The sequence below is a fragment of the Heterocephalus glaber genome, unplaced genomic scaffold (genome assembly GCF_053883595.1).
Source record: "Heterocephalus glaber isolate CG9 unplaced genomic scaffold, H.glaber_assembly_v1.0 deba00001569, whole genome shotgun sequence".
In the NCBI taxonomy this organism is placed as follows: domain Eukaryota; kingdom Metazoa; phylum Chordata; class Mammalia; order Rodentia; family Bathyergidae; genus Heterocephalus; species Heterocephalus glaber.
The window spans coordinates 8102841-8120615 of NW_028258354.1; the positions used below are offsets into that span (position 1 = coordinate 8102841).

General features: G+C 37.2%; 1 protein-coding gene and 1 long non-coding RNA gene across 6 annotated transcripts in view; one reads left to right on the top strand and one right to left on the bottom strand.

Annotated features, from left to right (window-relative positions):
• The window catches only part of Usp15 (ubiquitin specific peptidase 15), a 121736-nt gene that overhangs the window by 21608 nt on the left and 82353 nt on the right, over positions 1-17775 (top strand). For all 5 annotated transcript variants that reach the window (XM_004861137.4, XM_087192348.1, XM_004861138.4 and 2 more), the window contains exons 2-3: positions 11289-11416; positions 17213-17343. In XM_004861137.4, the coding sequence (XP_004861194.1) occupies positions 11289-11416; positions 17213-17343 (259 nt within the window). The remainder of the gene's footprint in view (positions 1-11288; positions 11417-17212; positions 17344-17775) is intronic.
• The window catches only part of LOC147823723 (uncharacterized), a 115371-nt gene continuing 110836 nt past the window's right edge, over positions 13241-17775 (bottom strand). Inside the window, exon 3 of the long non-coding RNA XR_015443413.1 lies at positions 13241-16384. This is a non-coding gene — a long non-coding RNA (uncharacterized LOC147823723). The remainder of the gene's footprint in view (positions 16385-17775) is intronic.

The window sequence follows — 17775 nt, forward strand, 5'->3', positions numbered from 1 at the left end:
ATGAGTTGTTTTTCTAAACTAAAACCTCACAATTCAGGTTTAATTGCACTGTTGGCACTTTGAGATAAGTAAGTGGGTTTTGGGTTGCAGTTTATGCACTTACTCTCTAAAAGGTTCTCCATCACTGGTGTAGATTGTTTATTTCTGGAATAACAAATTATTTTCAGAGTCATTTGGAAAATTCCTCAGGTAATTGGAACCAAAGAAAGCAAAACCATGGTTAAGGATGAACTATTGCAGCTTGTCAGCCTTTGCCAATTCCCATGTTATTTGTGTTCTGGGGTTTTGCAGTGTTTGTTCTAGAGATGCTTTCTAGATTCTTGCTGTTCTGACCAAAAAAATTGGTCAAGGGCAGGGATTTAGCTCAGTGGTTCCGCCACCTGCCTCACAAGTGCAAGGTTCCAATTTCAATCCCTAGTATCAAAAAAACCCCAAAATTGGTCAAGACAACAAAAAGGCAGCAAGGTTTTACATTTATTAAAGTATTAAAGGTAGGAAAAGAAATATACTCTGCAAAGTGAATGTGGGCCAATTAAAGGTAAGAAAAGAAGTATGCTCTACAAAATGAGAGTAGACCACTGTGAAAGAGAGAGCACAATGGCCAGGAGCTTAATGGCAGCCGTGTTTTGTATCCCTCCACTCCTCAAGCTGATGCTAGGCCATCCTGTCAAGAACCTGCTTGAATTCTCACAAGAATTGAAGGTAGCCCTCTCTGGTCCCAGGTGTGGGGCTTGGGCACATGTCTCCTTGATCTCTGTGACTGACAGGTCCCATCCACCTGCCCAGCCAGCAGGCCATCCCCTAATCTGCTGCTCCCTTTCTCCCTCAGAGACATAAATCCCCATAATTCTTTATGGGGTGCTGAGGGTGTAGAAGTCTCTGCCTTCTTATAGCTTCATATATTGCTGAGTGGGGCTGTAGGTTCTACAGACTGGGGATTATATGCTCTCTAACTACCTTAGGATGCTATGGCTTACTGGCTGAGTTGAAAAAAAAACCAAATTGAACAAGAAACAAATCAAATTTTCCCATAACGTCAGCATTGAACCTAACCATTGAATTTGATTCGGTTCTCATCCAATTCGGTTTACAACCAGAATCATGGGAAGAATTAAGTTTGTGAGCTGAGGTACCTCTGTATTTGCAGTTCTATATGCCTCACTTATCTGTATGTTAAATTTTTTCCATATTTTCTGCAGTTGCTTCTATAAACAGGTTTTTTATGCCATTTATGCTGTCTTCTGATTTTTCTCTAATTCCACTTAACACATTCACAATGGGGCCATAATTTGTGTGTCTTGCTGCTGAACATCTTGAACCACCAGTGGTCATATGTGACTGTCGCATGCATGACTCTACTACTTCTACTACCAAAAGGTACAAGCTGCTCGATGGAACAGTCATGCATGTACCACTGGTGGTTCACGCTGGTGGGCACATGTTAATCTTAGATTGTTTAGGAGCTGTTCAATCTACTTTTCATGTTCTCTTGTGTTTTGTTTTTAAGGTATCTGTCAATAATTGATCATGAACTACAACTCTGTTTCTGGTCCTGACACTTTTTCCTCACATTGTTCACTAACCATATTTTTAATAGAACTTCTAATCTACTGATTTGTTTGGTACCTTTTCATTGCCTCTTAATGCTTTTCCATGCTGAACATTTGTATTTTCCATTACTTTGTTTAGCTCATCTGGTTTTTTTCTAAGTGTCTTCTATAGACTCACTGATTGTTTGGTTAGGAGCATTGTTTGTTTAGTTATATCTTATTTGAACTTGCCAAGCACCTTATTAAACTGTTTTGTTTTCTCTTTTCACATAATTCAGCTGAATGATTTTCGATTTCTTTCCTTCAATGGCCCCTGGATTGGCTTTGAGGCAGTTGGGAATTTGAAGGGGCATTTTGTTACCTTTTCTTCTCATGTTTCTATTTTTTGTTTATCTTCTATGCTGAGGTAGCATGTTGATTATAGTGAAAGACTTTGTTGCTAGAATGGAGACCTCTTTAGTTAGTGTCTGCTTTTCAGTGATGTACTGTGGGGATGGCTAACTAGAGGTCTTTGCCTCCGTCCCAGGACCCCTCCCTACACTTCCATTTATTTGGGAGGGGAGGCTGCAATGTATTTGGCTCAGTACCCAGTTCTATGGGAATGAGTTGCAGTATTGTTAAGAACATCAAGGCAATCTAGATATTGTCACGCAGAAAAAACAAATTGATAGCAACTATGTCACCTTGGCTGTAGTAATAAAATCCACAACTATAACTGTGTCAAAGACAGACTAGATATTGACATACCCCCAAGAACCAACCTCAGCCATAGAAAAGAGATCTATGATTGTAATATAAGCACTAAGACAAACCAAATATTGACCTACAGTAAATATTTACTAAATGGAACAGCTTTATCTACACTAACAGTAGAACAGTATTCAATAGTAGTAGCATAGAGTTGACCATATATTCATAAAGCTTAATGGTGAACAGAAGCATGAAACCCATAAAATTTGAAAAATTAAGAAATGGTAGATAAGAGAAAGAAAAAAAGCAGGCCGCTGTACCACCACCCCAGAGCATGGAGGAGGTGAGCCTCTCGCACCACTGTACAACCACCCCAGAGCACAAAGGTGAGCCTCTTGGGCTGCCGTACCACCGCCCCAGAGGGACAAGGAGGTGAGCCTCTTGGGCCTCCTCACCACCACCCCAAAGCACCAGCGCGTGTGCACACACACACACACACACACACACACTCGGCTGTGCTGAGCCATTACCTAGATCCACACTACAGAGTTGCAGGGGTCATAAAGGACATTGTTCTGAGCTTGAGAAGATAGAGTAGAAGTGAACAACAGAAAGAGGGCCTCTCTGAGGCCCCTTGATGAAAATTAAAGCCCACTGGAAAAGTGAAGAAAATCTCTGTAATAAAGGCACACCTGACCACCTTAGCTGGCAGAGCAGCAGTGTGGACCAGAGCAGTGCCGCTGCAAGCAGATCCCAGCCAGGTCTCCAGCCCGCCCCCAGAGGCTGGGCACACAGGCCCAAGCCAAGGACCTGCGCAGGACCCTAGCCAGAAGCTTGCTCACACAAGAGGAACTGGGGTGCACAGTCCCCACCAAAGACCCACCCAGACAACAGCTACATAGGGGCCCTAGCCAGTGGCACACCTAGATACCATCCCAAGTGTGCACAAGCCCCAGCCAAAAGCCCACCCAGACAACAGGTCAGCTCAGGGATCCAGAAGGCCAACTTTCTGAACCCAGGAATTACTGTACTGGTGAGCATCAGAGAAAAGGCAGCTCTGTGGCTTGGCTGAGAATTGAAGACCACTGGGTGAGCAAAAAGTTGCCTCAACAAAGGCACAGAAGGCTGAATCTGTTGAAATGAAAAGACAAGTGAACAAGCCTCAAAACCACACTTCCAGATCGCCTAAGGCAACCCTAAAGGAAAACAAGATGGAACAATGTGATACTTAACCACCTGGACTCCCTGAACTGACAACAAAAGAGGATCTGGAAAATATGAAATCAGAAATAATTTCTCAGATAATGGTAGAGATTGTGCCCATAGTGCAATATGTGATTAATAAATCCAGAGCAGACACAGATAAAAAAAATAGAGGAGCTGAGGAACATGATGGAATCCAAACATAGGAAACAAATGGAATCCATAAAACAAATGCAAACATTTCCAGGAGATTAAAAACTCCCATTGAAAGTTTATGCAGCAGAATGAGCCAATGTGAGGACAGAATTTCACATATAGAAGCTAAGATTGCAATTACTGACCAGGAAAAGAAAAATTGCTTTAAAATACTAAGGGACCATGAGAAATCAGTCCAGCAGCTGGTAGACAATGCAAAGAAGAATAAGATAAAACTGATCAGAGTGAATGAAAAAACAGGAGAGAGTGCAGATGACATAAAAAAACTGTTCACGGAAGTGATGGCAGAAAACTTCCCCAGCAGGGGAAAAGAACTTGACATACACATAAGGGAGGCATATAGGACTCCAACTAGCCGTGATCAAAAAAAAAAAATCTATACATAGGCATATAATTGTTAAGATTCCAGAAACCCAACAGAAGAACAAAATTCTACAAGCACTTACAGAAAAGAAACAAATCACTTACAAAGGAAAGCCCATCAGAATCACAGCATACTTCTCAATGCAAACCCTCAAGGCAAGAGCTTGGAGTGACATATTTCAAACCCTAAAGGAAAAAAATCTCCAACCCAGATTGATGTACCCTGCAAAACTATCTTTCAAAATTGATGGAGAAATAAGATACTTTCATGACAAAGAGCACCTTAGGAACTTCATGAATACCAAACCAGCACTCCAAAAAATTTTAGACAATATCCTAGAAACAAAAAACAAGGATCCACAACCACAGGAAGCAAAGCAGAATGAACCCATCTGGTGTGACAAGAAATTAAATGTAAAGGGGGGAGAACCCAACAAAAAGAAAAAGTCATGACAATGATAAGTCAATATGTTTCAGTTATAACCATCAATGTTAATGGTCTCAATTCACCAATCAAAAGAAATAGACTGGCAGAATGGGTCAAGAAGCAAAATCCAACAATATGCTGCATACAAGAAATACACTTAATTCAAAATGAAACTCACAGACTGAAAGTTAAAGGGTGGAAAGCAGTACTCCATGCGACGGGAACTCAAAAAAAGCAGGAGTAGCTATCCTCTTTGCAGATCAAGTAGATTTCAAACGAACACTGATTAAGAGACAAAGAAGAACACTATATCCTTGTAAAGGGAACAATCCAACAGGAAGAGATGACAATCTTAAATATCTATGCACCAAACACTAGTGCACCCAACTATATAAATGAAATACTAATGGACATGAAAAGTCATATATGCACTAATACAATTGTAGTGGGGGACCTCAACACCCTACTATCACAAATAGATAGATCAACTAGACTAAAAATAAGTAATGAAATACTAGAACTCAATCGAACTCTTGAACAAATGAATTTAACAGATGTTTACAGAGTGTTCCACCCCACAAAATCAATACACATTCTTCTCAGCTGCACATGGGTCATTCTCCAAAATAGACCACATACTTGTGCATAGAACATGTTTAAGTAAGTGCAAAGGAATTGAAGTTATCCCCTGTATATTATCAGACCATAGTGCGATGAAATTGGAGATCCATAGCAAAAGCAACAGGAAAAATTTCCTAAACACGTGGAAATTGAACAACACACTTCTGAATAACCAATGGGTCACAGAGGAAATTAAAGAAGAAATCAGACAGTTCCTTCAATTAGATGACAATGACAGTACAATGTATCCGAATCTATGGGACACAATGAAAGCAGTCTTATGAGGGAAATTCATAGCAGTGAAGACGCATATTAGGAAAACAGAAGGAGCCCAATTAAACAACCTGATGCTGAACCTCAAGCTTCTAGAAAAAGAAGAGCAGGACAACCCCAAAGCTCATACAAGGGAGGAAATTATAAAGATCAGAGGAGAAATCAATGCAATGGAGACTAAGAGAATGATACAAAAAAAATCAATGAAGTCAAGAGTTTGTTCTTCGAAAGAATGAATAAAATTGACAAAGCCTTAGCCAACCTTATCAGAAAAAGGAAAGAAAAGCCCCAAATCCATGCAATTAGGAATGAAAAGGGTGAAATTACAACAGACTCAGTAGAAATCCAGAGGATCATCAATACCTACTTCCAGAACCTGTATGCCAATAAGATGGACAACACAGAAGAAATGGACAGATTCCTAGATACATATGAATTATTAAAGTTGAACAAAGAAGACCTAAAAATTCTGAACAACCCAATATCAACCAATGAAATTGAAAATGTAATTAAAAACTTAGCACCTAAGAAAAGCCCAGGCCCTGATGGCTTCACTGCTGAATTCTACAAGACATTTAGAGAGGAACTGCTGCCACTACTGTTTAAACCCTTCAATGAAATTGAAAGGGAAGCAATACTCCCAAATTCCTTCCTGGAAGCAAGCATCACCTTGATCCCCAAAGCAGAGAAAGACCCAACCGAAAAGGAGAACTATAGGCCAATCTCACTAATGAATATAGATGCAAAAATCCCTAGTAAGATACTGGCAAGTAGAATGCAGAAGATCATCAAGAATATCATACACCCTGATCAAGTGGGATTCATCCCAGGAATGCAGGGATGGTTCAACATACACAAATCAGTCGAGTAATACACTATGTCAATAGAGCCAAGGACAAAAACCATATGATTATCTCCATAGATGCAGAAAAAGCGTTTGACAAAATCCAATATGCATTTATGATAAAAACCCTACCAAAAATTGGAATAGATGGTCTCTACCTCAAACTGATAAAAGCCATCTATGAAAAACCAACAGCCAGTATCATACTGAATGGTCAAAAACTGAAATCCTTCACACTAAAATCAGGAATAAGACAAGGATGTCCACCATCACCACTCTTGTTCAATATAGTTTTGGAAACATTAGCCATGGCAATTAGACAACAGAAAGAAATAAAGATAGGAAATGAAGAAGTCAAATTGTCATTATTTGCAGATGACATGATACTCTATATAGAAGACCCCAAGAACTCCACCAAAAGCCTTCTAGACTTAATAACCAAATTCAGTCAAGTAGCTGGTTACAAGGTTAACACACAAAAATCAATAGCTTTCCTCTACACCAATGACAGACTCACTGAGAGAGAAATAGGGCAAATAATTCCTTTCACAATAGCATCCAAAAAACTGAAATACCTAGGAATCAACCTAACAAAAGAAATCAAAGACCTCTTCTCTGAAAACTATAGCACTCTGAAAAGAGAGATTGAAGATGCTATCAGAAAATGGACAGACATCCCCTGATCCTGGGTAGGAAGGATTAATATAGTGAAAATGGCCATACTTCCAAAATTGCTATATAGATTCAATGCAATTCCAGTTGAAATCCCAGCAGCATACTTCATGGACCTTGAGAAAAAAATCCAAAAATTCATTTGGAAGAAGAAGAGACCCAGAATAGCAAAAGCAATTCTAGGTAACAGAGACATGGCAGGGGGTATCACAATCCCCAACCTGCAACTATACTACAAAGCTACTGTGATAAAAACAGAATGGTACTGGCAAAGAAACAGACCTGAGGACCAGTGGAACAGATTAGAAGATGCAGAAACAACACCAGACACACTCAGCCATCTCATCTTCCATAAAGGAGCCTAACACCCTCACCTCTTTAATAAATGGTGCTGGAAAAATTGGGTTTCAACTTGCCAAAGATTAAAACTAGACCTGTATCTCTCACCATGCACTAAACTAAAATCAAAATGGATTAAAGATCTAAATATTAAAATAGAAACGCTGAACTGGCTGGAATACAGGTTAGGTAGAATTCTTGAAGACATTGGTGTAGGAAAAGATTTTATGAACAAAACCTCAGTTGCCCATGAACTAGCACAAACAATCAACAATCTCTTCTTATTAAATCAACAAGAAGGATCTCTTCTTATTAAAAAGCTTCTGCACAGCAAGAGAAACCACCAGCAGTGTGAAGAGACAACCCACAATGTGGGAAAAAATCTTCACCTGCTCTTCCTCAGACAATGGTCTGTTATCTCAAATCTATAAAGAACTTAAAAAGATCACACCTCCCAAATTTAAATACTCAGTCCGAAAATGGGCATCTGAAATGAACAGGCATTTCTCAGACAAAGAAGTAGAAATAGCAAATAAATACATGAAAAAATGTTCAGCATCACTGGTCATTCGAGAGATGCAAATGAAAACAATGCTGAGATTCCACCTCCAGAAAGAATGGCTGCTGTCATGAAATGAAACAATAACAAATGCTGGCGGGGCTGTGGGGAAAGAGGAACCGTGCTCCACTGCTGGTGGGAGTGTAGACTGGTGGAAGCACTGTGGAAATCAGTATGGAGATACCTCAAAGAACTAGGACTGGAAGTCCCATTTGACCCCGCTATTCCCCTCCTGGGTATCTTCCCCAAAGAATTAAAAGAATCATACAGTGATATATGTGCACCCATGTTCATAGCAGCACAGTTTGTAATAGCTAAATCTTGGAAACAGCCCAAATGCCCATCAGCTGGAGACTGGATAAAGAAAATGTGTTTTTTTAAAATAAAATGGAGTATTACTCAGCCATAAAAAAATGAGAAATTAGAGACATTTATAGCTAAATGGATGCACATTGAGGCGATACTCTTAAGTGAAATAAATAGGACACACATGTATAAATACTGAATAGTTTCTCTGGTGTGAGAAACTGAAAGTGTAAATAAGGACTAAAACATATAAGAGATAATGTGAAATAGGAAGAAAAGGGGAAGGGGAAGTGAGAGAGGGGAAAGGAAAGAAGGGAATGGAATTAATATGAGAAAATGGAAAAATGGAAACAAAATCTTTGTAAATAGGGCGGGATGGAGGGGTTGAAGGGAGGGCTGGGCAAGGGTTAAAAAATAAGAACCAAGAGACATTTATGTAAAGGTGCAAAATTCCAGTGATGAATGTCATTAGTTGTAGGGTTAGTGGGAGGGGCAGGGGAACGGAAAAATGATGAGAAATGGAAAAAACACAAACAAAGTCTTTGTAAATAGGGAAGTGTGGAGAGGGTGAAGGGAGGGCTAGGAATGGGGAAAAAGTAAGAACCAAGATGCATCATGTAAAGGTACAAGTTCCCAATGAGAAATGTAAATGTGTTGTATACCTAAAATGTACCAATAAAAGAATTTAAGTAATAAAAATAGTCCATGCATCAACTACAATTATAAATGTAATTGTTTGGAAAAGTACAGTTCATACAGCAGAAAAGCTGAAGTTCCTAAGAATGAATCCAACAAATTAAGTAAGATCTTTATGGGAAAAAGTGAAAACATTCATTGAAAGACACTAAATAATACCCAAATAATGAAAAGATGTGTTATATCTGTAGATAGGAAGATTCAGCACTGTTAACAATGGCAGATCCTCCAAATTAATCTGAAAGTTTAATACATTTCCAGTAAAAATCTTTAGGTTTTTTTGTGGAATGTGATAATATGATTTTAAAGTTCATGTGAAAAAACAAATGCTCACAGATCACCAAGGCAGTTTGTAAAAACATCAAGCTGGAGCAACTTTCCCTAAACAGTATCAAGATTAAAGTAATAAAGACACCATGAAATTGGGACAATGATAGATGAATAAAATAGTAGAAATGTCTCTTAATTGTGACATTTCTTTGCCGAGAAAGCAAATCAGATGTCTGAGTATCTGGTTTAAATTGCAAGGAAGAGTTTTAAAAGTTTTTAGTGAGCGGGGCTGGGGATTTAGCTCATTGGTGCCACCACCTGCCTCGCAAGTGCAAGGTCCCAAGTTCGATCCCTGGTATCAAAAAAAAAAAGTTTTTAGTGAATGATTTACTTATTTTTGTGTGTGTATGGTGCTGGAGACTAAACTTAGGACCTCATACTTTCTTGAAAGTGCTCTACCACTGACAGTGAGTGATTTTCAACCACATATTATTTTAGAAAACAGTCTTAAAAGATTTTGTGTCTCAGTTCTTTTCTAACAAGTCTTAAATTCCACAGTGCATAACTTCCAGTTGCATAACTCTTTCAGTGGATTTGGAGTACTGGTAGATAATTCTGCATATCGACTTTAAGAAATTAAACTGTACATTCTTTAAGAATTATGAGGTTTTCAGAAGTAGAGGTTCCACTTGACCCAGCAAGTTCCCCTTCTTAGTATCTTCCTAAAAGAATTAAAAGCATCATACCACAGCGATATGTGCACACCCATGTTTATAGCACCTCAGTTTTTAATAGCTAACTCTTGGAAACAGCCCAAATGTCTTATCAGCTGACAAATGGATAAAGAAGATGTGGTTTTTTTATACAGTGGAGTGCTACTTTGCCATAAAGAAAGACAAGCTTGAGATCTGTCTAAATGGATACACCTTGAGACCATACGCTTAAGTGAAATAAATTGGACACATATGTTTAAATAGCACATTGTTTCTCTAATGTGTGAAACCAAAAGTGTAAATAAGGACCAAAATGTAAAATAGATATTGGAAAATGAGAAAAGAAATGTTCAGATACGAAAGGCAACAAGGGAGGGAGGGGGGAAAGGGAAAAAGGGAGAAGAAAAAATGAGAACAGAAGGAAAAATGGAAACAAAGCTTTTGTAAATAAGGAAGGGAAGAAGGGTGACGGGAGCAGAGAAAAATGGAAAAAAAGAAGTAAGATATATCATGTACAAGTACAATTTCCCTGTGATGAATGTTATCATTAGGTATATCTAAAATGTACCAATAAAATTTTTTTAAAGAAGAAAAAAGAATTATGAGGTTTTATTACTTTGATGCCTTTGCTTCATGTGTTTTCATGAAGCGCTATAATGTTGCATGATAAATTATAAGAAGTTTTACTCTTGTAATACCATATGTGGTAAACCCAGAAACATTATAATGACGATCTCCTGAAAATCTGTATTGTTACACATGTGAATTTTAAACATGTCATTAACTTTTACTTTTAATTTTATTTGTAACTGAACCTGGTTAAATGTAAGGAAAATGCCCTAGAAGATTTTACTATTGCATAAGAAAGTGACAGTATTGTTATTTTGTGAGTAAAGAAACTTAATTATTTTTTAAGGATTTTTAGAAATTTCATTATGCAGTAATTATATTTAGCAGGTTTGCAAACCCTTAATGAATCCCAGTTTCTTCAAAGATTAAAATATATAAAATAAATGTACTGTTTTTGTATGTTTCTAGTAAAGGACTATGTTTTACATTTCTATTTTACCACTATTTTTAAACTTTTTTTTTATTATAATTATTCAAATTTTTGTTCAAATAACAAGTATTTTCTTAAATATTTATCACTTGCATGCTTTGTAAAGTATTAGTATGGATTATTATTTTAAATATATATGCAATATTTCTCTAAGTAATAGATACTTCTTATAGAAAAACAGAAATAATACTTTATACAAATGATGTACTTTTCAGGTTTGGGGGGGCAGCGGTTTGTGTTTTTTTTTGGTACCGGGGATTGAACTTGGGTCCGTAGCTTGCGAGGCAGGCGGTGGAACCACTGAGCTAAATCCCCGGCCTGAAATGATGTATTTTTCTTACAAATACTAAGTGGCATTACAATTCTCATAATAGTTTGAAGTAGGCATGTTCTTTAATATAAAATGAAATATCAAAAATAGGTAGGTCTTCTGCTGTTCTCGTCTTTCTAGATACTTGTCTTAACCAGTTTTCTTTTCTTTTCTAGGTATTTGGTAGATAGTCGCTGGTTCAAACAGTGGAAAAAATATGTTGGCTTTGACAGTTGGGACAAATACCAGATGGGAGATCAAAACGTATATCCTGGACCCATTGATAACTCTGGACTTCTCAAAGGTCATTATTTTCTTCCTTCAGTCAAGTTGTAAATGTGTTAAATTTTAGTATATTAATGTCAATAACTATATGGGAAATGTTAAATTGATAAGTTAGAAATTTCTTTGCATTATAGATTCAACCTAATGAACCCAAATTATTCTATTATGATTAGCTGTTGTTGTTGGGCAAAAAAAATTGATCCCTGAGATATGAGAAACAAAGGACATGGATTCTCTGATTGCTGTCTGCTTACTATGTTTAAAAACTTCTTAAGACACAGCACCAGAAGGAGGAACCCATGCAGACCCAAGATACCCCTTGTTGAGGAGACAAAATGTAAAGTCCAGAGAAACCACACAGGAGCAAACAGCTCTGAGAGAGTCTTTAACTACTATTGGTCAGTGTATATATGTGATGAAGCTGCCCGATGACAGAGAACTAGCCAAAAGAATCAGAGGGAATATTTATTGGGGCTTATCTATGGCAAGGAATAATTTGTGTTCACAGGAGCCAAAGTGGAAACTTTATAATTCACAATGTAGACTACTGAGAATGGTTTTGGCTCTGTAAAAGGCATTCTCATGTCTTGCTAATCTGAAAGTATCAAGTAATTTAACTATTTCTAAGTATTTAACTGAATTTCAGAACAAAAGGGTATTACTGGAATGCATTAATATCCAGCAACATAATACCTAATATCTTGAATTTCACCAGCTATTGCCAGGATAGTCTCCTTTTTGCTGTATAATCATGGAAGTGATATATCATCTTATTCCCAGGTTCCACCAACTCAAAACGGAGATTATACAAAAATGAGGGTGATGGGGGGGGTCAGTCTTAGAACTGCAAAGAAGCAGAAAGATAAAAGAGAAGTATCAATTAAAGATCCCCCCCAAAAGTGGGAAAAATAAAAAAAGAACAGATGACAGATAACAAACCAAATAACAAGATGATGGATTTAAATCCAGCTCTTTAAAACATCCAGCTCTATGAATAATTGCTTTATTTATAAACAACCTAATTTAAGATAGAGACTATAAGATTGGATGAAAGTTAGATCTATCAGCTATCTATAAGAAATCCACTTTACATATAAAGACACAGATAGTTTAAAAGTAAGAGATGGAAAAAATGTCAATATGGTAAGCAGAGTTCTAAATCCCCTAATGACACTCTTAAATAGTTCTCTCCTCTTTGAGTGGGTGGAACCTAGGAATAGGATGAAGTATCACTCCCTTGATTACAATAGAGAAGGGAGATTATCCCAGTGAACATAATCTGTTCACATATGCCCTCTAATTGTGGGAACTTCTCTCTGGTAAAAAGTCAGAATCAGAGCATAAAAATGACACACAACAAGCACTATTTGTTTGAAGATGGAAGGAACCATCCGAGACACTTGTAGACAATCGATAGGAATAGAGAGACCTCAGACTTATCCCCAATTGGAAAATGGGATGCTAGACCTACAACCTACAGCACTACATTCTGCCAATACCCTGAATGGGCTTAGAAGCAAATTCCTTCCCAGACCCTTCAGATAAGAACCCAGCACAACTGACATCTTGACCTTGGCCTTATCCAACCCTGAGCACAGAACCCACTTGAGCCCATTTGATCTGCTGACCCATAGAACTGTGAGATAATAAATCTGTATTATTTTAAACTACTATGGCAATTTGATATGAGGCAGAAAACTTAATACATATGGTAACACTATAGAAGAAAACCGGAATAATCCTATTAATATCAAATATTTAAATTTCAAAATAAAAATACATTACCAGAGGTAGAGAATCAGTTCAAAATGCTAAATGATGGGCTGGGGATTTAGCTTAGTGGTTTCACTGCCTGCAGGCGCAAGGACCCAAGTTCGATCCCCAGTACCAAAAAAAAAAAAAAAAAAAAACCTAAATGATGTGGGGCATTTCACCAAGAGAATATAGTTAACCTTAATATTAGGTACCTAAAGACATAATTTAAATATAAGAAGAGGAATGATATCAACCAGATATGATAGGAAGTCCCATCCATTATTAGTAGCCCCACAGTAACAATGACATAGGGACCACAATACCTTCATGAAAAGTCCGGGATCAGAATAGGAATGTGTAGTATTCAAGATGAGCAGAAAACTGAGATCCCACTGAAATAGGTAAGAGCGATTCTGGGTTTTTTTTGTTTTGTTTTTTCTGTTTTTTTGGTACCAGGGATTGAACTTGGGACCTTACAATTGCGAGCCAGGCACCAGAACCACTGTGCTAAATCCCGGGCCCGATTCTGTTTTACCTACATCAGTCTCTCCTTCAAGCTGGCATAGCTTAGCTCAAGAGAAATTGTCTGAGCCCAGAACTTCTCCCTTTAGGGGGGAAAAAAAAGGGAGAGCAAGCATTAAATGTCCCAGGTTTTCAGCCTGCTGACCTAGGGGCCAATGCTTGTTTCACCCTATAGAGTGCTAAATGGAACCAGGATAGTTCTGATCCCTGACTGCAATTAATAAAGGAAAGGAGGGGTGGTTGCCATAGCCAGAAGTCTTTGTGAAATTGAGAAAGAACCTGCTACCTTCCTTCCAGGAGAGGAGAGGAGTGGGATACCCTCCAGCATCCTGGCCTTTCAGTAAAGTAGCAGGCTGGTTTCTGTCTATTTTCACTGTGCCTGACTGATCTGGCATTGTTTGGATACCTTAGAATAAGTTGAGAACCAAGAAGAAGGAATGAGTGGCTTACTGCAATATTGGAAGAAGGTATAGAAGAACCTGAGATTTATCTTCCCAGGGAAGAGGAGGGGAGTGCTCCTCCAGTTCCTTGCAAAGTATGTTGCTTTAATGACTGATTTGTTTCATCTCATCCAGCTTGCTAATGGTGCTGATATAGTTTGGTAGGTACAGTTAAGAATGAAGGAAGGGCTGGGGATTTAGCTCAGTGGTGCCATGCCTGCCTGGCAAACACAAGGTCCTGAGTTGGATTCCCAATACAAAAAAAAACGAAAAAATGAAGGTAAAGGGACAGATGGCTTGACATATCCAGCACAGCTTTGGAAGATGGGAAAAGGCTCAGACTTCAAAGTTTCTTAAACACATGAGGGAGAAAAGGTAGAGGATGCCTCCAGTGCTCTGGCTTATGGTATGGCAGTCAGACACTACAGGGAAGAAGAGATAGGCTCCTGGAAAAATAGAAACCAGTGAATCGCTGTACTCTGCATGTACAGGTACAGAAAAAACACATCCACAGAAAGGTTTTCAGAAAGCCTTCCCAAAAATCTCTTGCCACTTGATAGGTGAAGTTATTTCTGTGTCAAAGCTAGTCCATAAAGATTAGGAGGAGGAGTGACGGAAAGGTACAAGGAACATAAAGAATCAGGAAACAGGGCCGGGGATTTAGCTCAGTGGTGCTGCCACCTGCCTCGCAAGCGCAAGGTCCCGAGTTCGATCCCCAATACCATAAAAAAAAAGGAATCAGGAAAACATTACACAAACAAATTTCCAGAAACTGATCTTAAAGAAATAGAGAATATGAATTGCCTAATAGAGAATTCAGAGTAATTGTCTTAAAGAAACTGAGTTACAAGAAAACATAGACAACTAAACAAAATCAGGAACATGAAACTTAACAAAATGAAAATATCACCCAAATAATAGAAATTATAAAGAAACCAAACAAACACTGGGTCTGAACAATACAATAAGTGAAGAATTCTCTAGAGTTCTTCAATAGCAGACAATCAAGTAGAAGAATTGGTAAACTTGAAGAGAGATCCAATTATCCAATCAGAGGAACAAACAGAAGGAAAGAAAACTTAAAGAATTTATGGGATACCATCAAGTGAATCAGTATGAGCACTGTGGAAGCTCCAGAAGAGAAGAAAAAAACAGAATGAGGCAGAAAGCATATGGAAAGAAATGGTCAGACTTCCCAAATTAAACACCTTACCAAAGAAGATAATAGAGTATTTGAAATAATAACTTCTGGGCCAGGGATTTAGCTCAGTGGTTCTGCCACCTGCCTCACAAGCACAAGGTCCAGAGTTCGATCCCCGGTACCAAAATAAAAAATTATAATAATAATAACTTCTGAAAAAAAGCTCTCGAGAGGTTCAGATCACATACCAAGATTCTCAGCCTTATTTAGTATTAGTGAAATGAAGATTAAAACTACAATGAAGGAGACTGTGGATATGTCTCAGTGGTAGAGCACCATTTACCAAAGTACCTAGTTATATATAATTCCTAGTTATTTACCCAAGAGAAATTAAAGAATTTATCCATGTGAAAAATGGTACATGAATGTTTGTACAGTGTTATTTCTAATACAAAAAATTATGAAGCACCCAAACATCCATCAATACCTGAATGAACAAGTGAAGTATATCTATCTATAAAATCTTACTCAGCAATTAAACATGAACCGTTGATAGGTAAAAACTTGAATGAATTTCAGAATAATTATACAACATGAATGAAGCAAAAAAAAAGACATACAGTTTTTGTATGTGATTCTTAAAAAATGCAAATTTGTCTATAGTAACAGAAAGCAGTATAAGACTTGTGAACCGTCTTATTATTCCAGAAGGCCCATGACCTGGACTGTTCCCCAGATCTAAAATGATGATAGTTCAGAAGTGGTTTTAATTCTGTGATTTACTTTCAGATTTCTAGTTAAACTAAAAAATATTGTGCAAGGTAGGCACAATATTCTAGATCTAGAGATCTAGAAGTAATTTTCTGAGTCACAGTTATATCACAGTCCTAATCTGGGACTTAATAACTGTCTCATCATTTGAATTTCCAAAATACACAAATACTTTATTGAGTTATACCTAACCAAATGGAAATTTTTTGAGTTAGTCTTAATTGACATGGGAAGCAAAACTTTTCTGGGTTCAGTACACTGCTACCATGTGAAGGATCTCTGACACTCACGATATTTGGCAAACACTCCTCTGTCAGGTATCTTGGTCAACAGTTACATCTTCAGATTTTTTAAGAGCCTGAGAAAAGAAAAATTTAAAAACTAAAAATAGAATTTCCATATGACCTATCTGTACCTCTTCTGAGTCTCTCTAAAAAAGTTAAAAAGACATTTTTCTCATATATGTATATAAATATATAATTATATAATGTAAATATATATTTATATGCATTTATATATACATATATATGTACACACATATATATATCCATATTTATAGCAACAGAGTTCATAATAGCCAAATTTTGCAAGTGGCCCATATGTCCATCGAGAGATGAAAAGTTAAATGTGGTGTGTATGTATACAATGGAGTAGTATTCCACCATAAAGAAGGATAAATTTGAGTCATTTTTAGGAAAATGGATACATCTTGAAACCATAATGCTAAGTGGAATAAATCAGATACAGATTACATATTGTATCATTTATATGAGAAATCCAAAATATAAATAATTTAAAAATCAAAATAAAAGGCAAATGATAGGAAAGAAGGTAGACTGTGGAAATGGGGAAGGGGGTCTGAGGGAGAGGAGAGAAGAGGGAGCAGAGGGTGGGAAGGGGATGTCAAAATGATTAAGATGTGATATGTATATGTACCAGTTCCCCAAGATGAGTATAATCATTATGTTTGCTAATACATATTTTTTAAAAAATTGCTTGTTGACTAATGGTACACATTGAAGGCTTTCGAACAACAGTTATTTTGAAATATGTGGGAGACATTCTTTTTTTAGAATGAATTATTTTGACTACTTATTTTCACAAAGTAATTTGTAATGTCTATAACCAAAGTATGTAGAGGTGAGTACTGCTATTTCTTATATATTGTTTATTTTTGCTATTGTAGATGGTGATGCCCAGTCACTTAAGGAGCATCTTATTGATGAATTGGATTATATACTATTGCCAACTGAGGGCTGGAATAAGCTTGTTAGCTGGTACACATTGATGGAAGGTCAGGAGCCAATAGCACGAAAGGTATGTTTGAGAGTGACTGAATATAAATATTAGGTTTCTTGAGTAGTTCAAATTTTGTTGTTAAGACAAAGAACTATGAAGTCTTGGCACTTATCTTGAAAAAATGCCAGCAAAATGTTATAGTATACTGTATAATAATAGTAACAACAACAGTTAACATATGTAGTAGATTTGTTTCATGCTAGTCACTATTCTAAAGGCATTGCACATTATTATTAGTCCTGAGAAAACACTATCAAGTAAGTATTATTATCCTTATTTTATGTATATGGAAATGAGGACAAAGATTTAGACAAGTTCAGTAGAAAGTCACATCAGGGTGCAAACTTAGACATCCTGACCCTGTTTTCTGTGCTACACTGCTTTTCTGATAAACACTTAAAAAATAAGAAATTAAAAGTTGGAGAAATATATTTTCAACATGAAGTTTCT